Source organism: Acanthisitta chloris, unplaced genomic scaffold (assembly GCF_000695815.1).
Source record: "Acanthisitta chloris isolate BGI_N310 unplaced genomic scaffold, ASM69581v1 scaffold44002, whole genome shotgun sequence".
Classification (NCBI taxonomy): Eukaryota; Metazoa; Chordata; class Aves; order Passeriformes; family Acanthisittidae; genus Acanthisitta; species Acanthisitta chloris.
In genome coordinates, this window is record NW_008662956.1 from 5536 (window position 1) to 16630 (window position 11095).

The window sequence follows — 11095 nt, forward strand, 5'->3', positions numbered from 1 at the left end:
CTCCAACTGTGTTCAAGTTTTAACTACCTGTAATTACTCAAACTACCAGAGTATTTCAGGAGCTTTAATGAACAGTTTTAACAAAAAAATCCCAGTGATGTAATTTTTCAAGTTTGTTTCCAGTGTTCTAATCATGTAAGACACTTCTTAGGTCTTTGAAGTTACTCATTATGTGATGTTACTATGAATTCTTAATCAGCTTCTACTTTTTATCTCATGCCTGTGATCCCTGAACTGATTTATTTTTTCTAACAGATAGTTTGATTGGGTTTTGGCAGTACAACCACTGCGTTATCCAGTAAGCCTGGAACTATCGGTTCATCCTGTGACTTTTTTTTGGTAATATTGTTCACAAGAACATAATGTAAACTAACTGGGCCAAAGGTACCAGCCCACTCCAGCATTTGAGTACAGTAATGGTTTGTAGAAACTGCCAGTACTCTGCATGTGTATAAGTTTCCTTCTGTCCCACTGTTTACTATTTTGTGTCAGTTCTGCATGCCTGATCGTTGTACGTACCTAAGGTAGATGAGGCTGATATAGCAGTCTCAAAACAAACAAAAAGGCAAAAAGGTTGTAATTAATCTTTCAGGTCCAAGATATTTTGTTCATTGATGAGGTATTACACATCCAATTTTATTTAAGAAAAAAAGTAAAAATAAGGAGCAGGAAAAAAATAGACTAGCAACATTTTCTTTGAACAATGGTGTGGAACTGTTTCCCAAGAATTTCTGATGCCGCCTCGTTAGAATAGTTGTTAAATATTTTTAGCTTATATCTTTTCCAGTTTTTGATTGAAATCTTCCCATCAGGCAGTTAAGCTTTTGGATGTAGTTGTCCCGTCAAGGAATTTTTCCCTTGAGTAACTGTAAGAAAGAACCGATTTTGAATAGTATATAGTGTCAAGCTTGAATTATTTTTTAATTTGAGAAGAGTTAGTTTGCGTGTTAATTAAGAGTTCTAGTTTTCATCTGCTGTATTAGTATTTGTGAAATGTTGAAGCTGTGCAGTTCTAGTACCCAAACTGAAACCGACAGTGTCATTGCTGGGAAGCAGCATGGGCCTGAGTTTCAATACCGTGTTGTAGTGTTGCTAAAAAAACTCTCAAGAGTAAGGATTTGAGTTTTATTTATTGTTTAAATACTGTTTCTGATAAGCATGACAACAGACTACTATTTATGTAAGGCCCAAACACAAGATTTGTTTTAAAACCTCTTTTAACTCTGTGGTAGTGATTAACAAGCTGTTTCCAGACTTGTCCTGAACTAGAGCTGTGTATGGGCACATACTTCCCAGGGTGGGCAGAAACACACGGGAAGGGCAGCCAGCTCTGCAGCATGCTTATCCCTCAGAAGCCCATCTGGTGTTCCCTCAGCTGCAGTAACATGCTTCAAGTGAGTTTTTAGGGGGAACTGTGATTTATTTTTTTTTCTTCAGCTTGCTCCTGATTTTACTACCATTCTTTTCCTCTGTTTTAAGAACACGGACCAGAGATGATATTTTGTCGAGACGTGAAAGATCCAAAGATATTAGCCCCCCCAGTAGATGGTCCCCATCCAGAAGGAGGTCTCGGTCCCCCATCAGGAGGAGATCTCGCACACCCCTTCGTCGTAGCCGATCTCCGAGAAGGAGGAGTAGATCTCCTCGGAGGAGGTAAAGATATGCTCTGGTTTTACCTATATTTTGTAAAATATTACTAGAAGAATGAAGATTGCTATCTGATGTGCAAAAAGTCTATGCTTTCTTTTTGTCCGTGTTGATATGTGCTAGCATAGTTGAGTTCATTTTGTTCTCCATGAATTAAATTGGTTTATTACTTGGAGTCATTATGTATCTGTATGTTTTATGTATAGATTTCCCTTCTTTTCTTCTAAAAACCAAACCAAAAACCTCAAAACCCAAATCCCTCTTATTATCACCAGGGATCGAGGCCGAAGAAGTAGATCTCGCCTTCGAAGGAGGTCCAGGTCACGTGGTGGCCACAGACGTAGGAGCAGAAGCAAAGTTAAAGAAGACAAATTTAAAGGCAGTCTTTCTGAGGGTATGAAAGCTGAACAGGAGTCTTCATCAGATGAAAAGTAAGAATTCATTTCTAACTTGCACTGATTATTTAAAACTACAGTTCCACTGATACTGACAATGAAGTGACATTTATCTTCATGGTGTAGTTTTTGAGTTGTCACCCAAAACTTTTAATCATGTTTTATTACTTGTGACCTTGTCTTTTCTGGGGGGAATTACTGTTGGGATGATTCTGAAAAACTTAGGAATATGCAAGAAATATCAGGGCCTGTTGGCTAGTGGGCAGACCTGAGGGGATGATGTATTGTTAAGTTTTTAAATTCAGCTTTATCAGAATCTTGTGAAAACTTTTGGTGTGATTGCTAAAGCTTACTGCCTGAGGAAAAACTAACAGCTGAAAGGATTAATTGCTGTCTGCAAATTGTGTTTATATTTGCTAAATATCTACTTACTCAATTGCACAAGATGTGCATTCTTAATCAAATATTAAGGAAGAATGATGCTGCAGTGAAGATGAGCAAGACTTTTTTATTTGTTTTCCTTTCAAAGGTTACTGTTAATTGTGTGCAATTAAAAATGAAATACAGAAAGTCCCAGTGAGATACCAAGAGATAAATTTTCTCTGTAAGGAAATGTAAATATACACACTGGGATTTAATACACCTTTACTTTCTGAGTCAATTGAACAGCTATTGTTTAATATATTTTGTACTGTCTACTCCAAAGAACTGTGGTTGGTAAAATTCAGTAGATAATCTTATGTTTATGATGTTATATCAAAAATAATCATGTTTTTATAGTCTTGAAGACTTTGACTTGGAGGAAGAGGATGAAGAAGCAGAGATAAGACAAAGGAGGTTACAGCGACAAGCAATTGTTCAGGTATGTGGTTGTAGGAAATTATTTTAGGTTTTTAGTGTAAAATGTTGGGGTTAAGGAAGGCTCTTAGCCTATTACTGCACTGCGAGAGTAATTGCAATTGCTATATTTTTCCCGTTAATTCATTGTAAATGTTACTCTCTGTTGAATGTTACACTTCTATTGCAACAACATTGCTTTTAAGACTGAAGTTAACTCTTCCGTGAGTCATTTTTTGCCACAGTTAAATATTCTCTGGCAGTTTTATGACATGTTAAAAATGTTCTTCAGTGTGGTTTTTCTTCGCAACTATATCATTGATGTAGTAGTGCAAATATAGCATTAAGTTATATATCAATTAACCTAACTGGTCAGTGTATTTTAAGTAGAAATTGTCCATTTCCAAAATTTCATAAATCCACCCAGAAAGATGTGGATATCCCTTAACGTGGATAATGTCTTCAGTTGCACTTGTGAGTTCCCACGAACTTCTTACTCTGGGTAAGAAGGTAACAGCAATCAGAGGCAATGTGTGATTGAGACCCCTGAGAGGGAGCTGTGGCCCAAGGGGGTGTAATTGTACAGCACAAGTCAGGGATCTCTTCTCAAAGGTAGGGTTTGGCACACAGTTAGAACATAGCAAGCAAAAGGCTGTGGCATGTTTATTTAATAATTAGTTACAAACCCCCAGTTTTAACGTGCTGCTTATTTGAGTGGCATTCATCATTTGACTTTTATGCAAAGCCCATAGTAAAATCCTTCAGAACTATGACCAAGCCAAACCATAAAAATTCTTTTTAAAGGCTGGCTGTGCCTGGTGTTGGTGCATGCAGGAGGCAAATTCCAGAGCTTCGTTCCATAAATGGAAAACCTCCACTTGTATTATTGAATAGTTCGACTTCGATAACTGAGCGTTATAAACACTTATTCATCTTGAAGTCTAACTTTTGGAATAGGAAGTGAGATTTGTGTCATTTGTATCATGTACTTAAAAAAAATTGTAAAGGTGTTGTTTGAGCTTTTTTAATCCATCTGAAATTTTTCAACATGAATGAATGAATAAATATGATTTTCAGTTCAAATAAGAAACCTGAATCTAAAACCTACTTTTCTTTACCATAACACTTATAAAAATGGAAAATGTTCTAGAATGGAAGATATAAAATAATTAGTTTTTCCTTAAAGACTGTATTTCAGCACATATGTGCTAGAGTGGCTTAGTAATAAATCTGTTGCTACTGACATTTTGCTGCACATAACCAAATAATTGATCTTCAGTAATCATTGCTTTTTTTACAGAAATGTAAAGACCTAAGGACACGTGAATTTTTCAGTCTTACGCTCTGGGCTGTGGTGCATTGTGGCAAAATGAGTTTTCAGAAGTTGTATCCCGTCATGCAAATAATCTGTTGACTTTAGAGATGTAGGTGATTATGAAAGCTGAGGTTAAGGTTTAGCACAAACCATTGAAAGGATGTGTATGAAAACGTTTAAACTGTGATGGTGAGATTAAAAATTAAATTTCCCTTTAGAAATACAAAGGCCAGACAGAAGACAGCAATATATCTGTGCCATCTGAACCAAGCAGTCCTCAAAGCAGTACGCGCAGTCGCTCAAATTCGCCGGACGACATCCTAGAGAGAGTAGCTGCTGATGTTAAGGAGTATGAACGGGAAAACGTGGACACATTTGAGGCATCAGTAAAAGCCAAGCACAACCTCATGACAGTTGAACAGAACAACGGTAAGAATCCGAAATCTGTTCAATGCAATTTATGAAAGCTCAGACATTTTGCTTAGTTTCCTTGTATACTTCCAGACTTGGAAGTAGATTGACTTTTTTGGATGAAATTTGCAGATGTTTTCACAAATGTTATGGTACTTAAATAAAAACTTATTTACTTAAACATCAAAATAAAGCTTCCCCGTTAGGAAGGATAATACGAATGGAACATGTTCTCTCTGTTTCTAATAACCCTTAACATAATTTGTGCCTTACATTTGGAAGAGCAAATAACAATGTCTGTCTGTACAGTTACAAATGATCCTTCCAAATTTTCACTTATGCATGATGTTTTCTTAGAAGCCTCAGTCTTTATTTTGCTTCTTTTCTCCCTTTTTTTTGGTCAAAACCACTGTGTCAGAAGAATATGGGTGGGTCTGTAGTCATTTAGAATGATTAAGGCTTTTGAGGGTCATTGCTTGTAAGTCTATTTTAGCAGCATGAGTTCTTGCTGAAATGGATATTTCCTTCTCTTCCTGCTGGCACATATCTATTGTACAGCAATATTGATATGAAATAAATCTTGGTGTAAACCCAGCCTGTGCCAGCTGCAGCAATATGAACACAGAGCATCTCCCAGTACAGCCTGTGCCATTTGAAAATCTGCTGCTTTGTCTTTTGAAATTGGATTCCTGTACATCTTCCAAGTAGCCAAAGGTGTGTCTAGTTGCAGTGTGGTAGTACTTGAGATAGTTTAAACTCCCTCAGTTTCTCTTCACAGTTTAATTGGAGTAGCACATTGGGCTGTGGAACCTGCCCAGCCTCTCAGGAAACAGTTGGACAATTAGCTTGTATGTCGTGTCATGCCCCACACATACCCTTGGGGACTAAATACGTTGTCTTCTAGCGGGTGCTTCTCCTCGAAGTAATCAAGCTGCATCTCTTTGGGACTGGTGTACTGCTCTGGAGTTTGTCCTGGTGCTCCCTTGAGCAGTATGTTTTCAGATTGCTCCTCTGTGAGGTCGATGAAAGGAAGTGTCTTACGTGCTTTATTTGCATACCACTAGTTCAGACTTAGTCTTGTTATCTGTAACACATAATGTATTTTTCCTCTTTTGTCAAAGCATGTGCTGCTTTCTAATCTTGTCTGCTAAAACGTGTGCAAGTCCAACTCAACTACATAGGCATTTTTCACATAGACGTGTGAAAAGGTTTTTACAATCAGATCATTTACACTCAAACCTGGGAATTTTGCATATATTGGTAGGATCCTGGGTTGGAGGTGGTTATAACAACAAATGAGAGCAGTGGATTATCTTTCTTTGCAAGAGCCATGTTTTGTTTCTATCCTGACCTCATATAGGGCCAGAGTAGTAAGATGTTAAGAAGCTGCTCATTGTAGCCCAGTGCGAGTGTAAGTTAACTGAACTAAAAAGAAACTTTGAGGGAGTTTCTGGGAGGGTCTGTATCTTGAAGCAGTGGTGTGCCCTGTCTCCCTATAAGGTCAGTATCAGCATGATGGAGGAGAGTTTTTGATGCTGTCAGAAGATTTCAACCTAGTTATTTTGTATGAAAGTGTTGGTCTGTGCACACAAGACCTGAAGCCTCCGGGTTTAACTGTTTATTTTTCTCCATTGCATTGTGATTTACCATGGTCAGAGGGGATGCTGCCCTAATGTGTGTTACCAAAGAGTTTGAAGTCTGTTTGCTTTTCCTAACGTGTACTTCATTTATATTTCTTTGCTTTTATCTTATCAACCAAGTAAAATGTCTTTGGGATTTAAAGATGATTAAAAGGTGAGAAAGGGATAAGTTCTTGCCTGCATTACAAATGTTTCCCTTTACCACAATAATTAACATTGTATAACCTGTTTTGGCAGGGTTGGAGAAAATATTTTTCCAAAGAAACGACTTCTGGGCTTTAGAACCTTGGTTTTTAGTAAAATACCTTGTGATTAGCAGAAAAGCCCAAACTTATATATTGAAAACATTACTGTATTTTTTTATATATATATACAGTTATTTTGTATTTCTTTTTATACATATATATAGTCATTATTTGTAGGGATCATGTATGTACGTAGTTTCTTCTTTCTGTTGTCTGAATTGCTTGAAAGCTATTATAAGTAGTTTTTCAAGGAGGTATAAATTGAGTGCTTCAAACAAGTTAACTAGTCTGAGCTTTATAGTCTAGTATGTGAAATATCTGAAATGGTATTTGCTAGAAACATTAGTAGAGCTACCTGTTTTCCAGCATACTGATCTTAGATTATATTGTAACGACAGCAAGTGCCAGATTATACTGGTAACAGTTACAGTTTGTCATCTTTTTCATCTTGAGTAATTTAAATTTCATTTTAAGGTTCATCTCAGAAGAAACTGCTCGCTCCTGATATGTTCACAGAATCAGATGATATGTTTGCTGCATACTTTGATGTAGGTAATCCTTGGAGATGAAATGTATGCTTTTTTTTCTTTATATTGTTGTATATATTTGTTAGAGAGTCACTGTCACTTGAGGGTTGTTGAGAGCTTTCATTTATAAAAGCATGTGTAACTGAGTGGATTGTATGTTCTGTGCCTTTTGATCAGCCAAGACAGCCAAAGTGGTTCTTAATTAGTAATTCAGTGAAAGAAAATTTGCTGAAATTAGTGGGAGTTTTACCAAAGTAAGAAACTGGGGAATTCACCTGCTATTTGGACAGGACCTGTAATGGCACGTGGTAAAATCATGAACCTATTTATCAGTTAAGCATTATGCTAATGTTACCATGTTGCACTGTTCTAAATATGAGCTTTTTTTCAGAGGTTCATACATGGTCAATTAAAAAATGTGTAAGATGTTTTAATTGGCTAATGATGCAGTGTTGGAGTAATCTGGTGGTTTGTTTGGTGGGTTTTTTTTGGATGAAGAGATACATTTACTTTTTCACTATTCCAGCAGCTTTCCTCTAAATGTGTTGAAGTGACCTGCAAATATTGGCAGTCCAGTGACTAATTTTGAGGCTTTACTTGCCTTTCTTTATAAATCCTCTACATTAACTTTGAAATTCTCCAGTTAATTTTGGTTTATGGCATGTATAATCTATTATGATGGATATACTGGTGACAAAAAGCTGCCATAGAGTTGCTTTAATAACACTGGTAATGATAATAAATTCTTTTTTAAATCACTTTGGCCTGGAAGAAGATCAAATATCTGAAGGTTGTGTGTATGTGTGTGTGAGTGAGGATGCATTTTTAAAAATTCAGAGGTTAAAAGTGAGAATTTATGTGGCTTGTAAGTGAGCAGTATCCCCTTCCAGAAACTTGTTCAACTGAAGATATTCTTTGCTACTCATAGGTTTAATTTTGTGATAAAATATTGCCAAATCTGTTGAGAGATGTCAACAGCAATTGTAGTAATTTTATGGTTGTATGTATAATAGTGTGAAACCTATGAAGTGGCATTGAATGAGCAGAAATTTAAGGTTTAAACAGTTATGTTTTCCTCACAAATTGATAAACTTGTTTACTATAAACATACTGTAGACAAAAAGTCTTATTTGGATGGTCCAAAATGTTCATTCTAATGTGACTTGTATAAATTCCTTGTGGGTATTAATTGAAACTTTGCCAGTTTATGTCTAATAATAGTTCTGTTGGTCAATCTCATCCTTTTTCCTTGCCTCAGTCTTTAGATATTGGTATGTAAACAGTTTCTTGTGTTCAGTAGTTTCTCTCTCCTACAAGATAAGTGTGTTTGTACTGTGATGAGAACAGTAGGGAAAAAGGGGTTTGGTAAGTAAGCATCAAGGAAAAATACAGAGCACCCAAGCAAAGCTGTTACTTTTGTTTTTTATTTCAGAGTGCTCGTCTAAGGGCTGCTGGGTTTGGAAAAGACTTCAAAGAAAACCCCAATCTCAGGGATAACTGGACCGATGCAGAAGGCTATTACCGTAAGTTGTATTTGTTGATTGGCTAGGACAGATAGAATGAGGGAGAAGATCCTCATGTAAAAGTACTGAAACGTTATTGTAACGTGGATGTATGACAGAGTCTCTCCAAGTGTGTAATGGAGTGGATGAAATGAGCATGCAGGTTTTAATCTCAGGCATGAAAGGGCTCCACACTTACAGAATTGCTGTCTGTTCCCTTAATTTCCACAAAACTTGGTGATACAAAGCATTGTGAGCTCGTGCTTTCTCCCTCACTGGAGATATTCAAGAACCATCTGGACACAACCTTGTGCCATGTGCTCTAGGCTGACCCTGCTTAAGCAGGGAGGTTGGGCCAGATGACCCACCGTGGTCCCGTCCCTTCCGACTCATTCTGTGATTCTGTACATCATGAAATTAAAGGATTTTACCATTTATCCTCTTTTTTTATGTTAGAGAATGGTTTGTTTTTCATGCCAAGTTACATTGCCTGTGTCACTCATAACTTTGAACTGCTTGATTTTATCCTTCAGGTGTTAATATAGGTGAAGTTCTAGATAAACGTTACAATGTCTATGGTTACACGGGTCAGGGAGTCTTCAGTAACGTAGTGCGAGCCAGGGACATGGCAAGAGCCAACCAGGAAGTAGCGGTTAAAATCATCAGGAACAATGAACTTATGTAAGTAACGCTTTTGTTTGGTAGTGACAAAGCATGTGTAACAGTTGGAAGTTTTTCTGATGCGATTTGAATCTCCCTTTGTTTCAAGTGAAGTAGCAGATTACAGCTGTGATTCCTGCCTTTTCTGCTAATATGCGCCAGATAATGGGAAGCGCTTGAGGACTTTGTATCCACACTTCTTTACAGCTATCACAGGAAGAAGGGTACTTGCATTTTCATCAGGCACTTTCTCATTTGCAAAACTGCAGGGAACAGTGATAGCAAGAAACAAGGTTATAATTAATCATGAGGCCTGCTCAGGCCTCATTTTCTGAGATGGGAGTCATAGACTGTTAAACTTCTCTGTTGATGGACTAAATTCATTTGGCAGGCTATGGTTGGATCTTAATCAGTCATCTGCAACCTAAAAAAATTCCTCTGTAAATTAATTATTTTTGTATATTCTCTACATGTTTGCATACATACAAGGTACATAAAAAGGGATGGAATTCTCCCTGTCGAAATAAAAAATGAGGTCTTTCAAAACGACCAAACCTTAACAAATATGATCTATTAAACTATCTTATGTGAGGACTTGTCTGCAATATTCGTTTGCAGTATTTTCTGCAGTATTTCTACAGTCACTTATTATGTCCTGTTCTGTTAAAGACAGCTGAAATAAAAATCTTTTCCATGCATTTGACATGGAAGTCTTAAAAGTTGTCTTACTGGGTGTATAACTGGATTAGTTTTGGTTATGTGAATAAGTATCTAGAAGAGGTTTTAAAACAAAAGGGGAGGTGATAAGATGTTTGGAGTGTTATATAGATAATAACTTTGGAGGTGTAGTTGAATCTATAGTCAGTTCAGCTTAAATCTTCTTTTAATAATGTTGTATGTCTTCTAAAAAAAGTAAACTTCTCAAGTGAGTGCTGTCTGAAATGTAAGCATCATATTACAGGAGGAAACCCAGTTCTAGCTTTACATGCAACTGAGAGGGAGGAGGAAAGGATAAGTAGGTCACAAAGGCACAGTGAAGATCAAAGAATTAAATAAACTTAGTGTGTAGACACTGACAGAAACCCACTGTTGTGATTTTGGGTTTTTTAAGCTGTGGTACATTAAGTAATGATAAGACACTTCTCATTACTAGATAATTATAACCACACAAGTGAATGTTTAGATTTAAAAAAAAATTAGCATTTCACTGATTTTGTTTTATAATAATATTTGTTCGTTTTCAGGCAAAAAACTGGCCTAAAAGAACTGGAATTTTTGAAGAAGCTCAATGATGCTGATCCTGATGACAAGTTTCATTGTCTACGGTTGTTCAGGCATTTCTACCACAAACAACATCTCTGTCTGGTATTTGAGCCACTCAGGTAAGATGACAAATGTTTGGGGTTCTTTGTAAAAGGTAAAGTACTATTGAGTGATCTTTACCTTTCTGGTTTTGCCTGTTATTCTGGTACCTTGTTTTATTGCCAAGATTCAAGAATGCAAGGAACTTGGAAAAGAGAAGTATCTGGAGGCACAAATCCACAGATTACTGAGCGATTTTTTATTTGCTTTAAGCATTGCTTTAAACTTCTTGCCTGGAAAATATTTGAAACAAGATAATGTATTATCAAAGATGGGTCATGTCACCAGTGCTGCTCTTGATTGTTTTGTGTGTTTGTGTGTTAGTATTTTTGTTAGTTTTCATAGTTCTTTGTTTCGGGGGTTTGCATTAAGAATGCATTGCCAGAGAGGTTCAGCAAATGCTGTATATTCTGTGAAGAGTACATATATAATAAGGAAGAAAATTGTTACAGTGGGTTCTTTGCATGCTCGCCTTCTGCTTAAATAATTAAGCTCTTTTGAGAGGTTAATTGTAGGCATTGTTTTATGATAGATCTGGATATATGATTTGCCTT

General features: G+C 36.6%; 1 protein-coding gene across 1 annotated transcript in view; it reads left to right on the forward strand.

Annotated features, from left to right (window-relative positions):
* PRPF4B (pre-mRNA processing factor 4B) overlaps positions 1 to 11095 on the forward strand; it is a 20995-nt gene that overhangs the window by 5474 nt on the left and 4426 nt on the right. The window contains exons 3-10 of the mRNA XM_009070788.1: positions 1480 to 1653; positions 1923 to 2078; positions 2823 to 2904; positions 4413 to 4623; positions 6965 to 7038; positions 8450 to 8540; positions 9053 to 9200; positions 10424 to 10561. Of these exons, the coding sequence (XP_009069036.1) occupies positions 1480 to 1653; positions 1923 to 2078; positions 2823 to 2904; positions 4413 to 4623; positions 6965 to 7038; positions 8450 to 8540; positions 9053 to 9200; positions 10424 to 10561 (1074 nt within the window). The remainder of the gene's footprint in view (positions 1 to 1479; positions 1654 to 1922; positions 2079 to 2822; positions 2905 to 4412; positions 4624 to 6964; positions 7039 to 8449; positions 8541 to 9052; positions 9201 to 10423; positions 10562 to 11095) is intronic.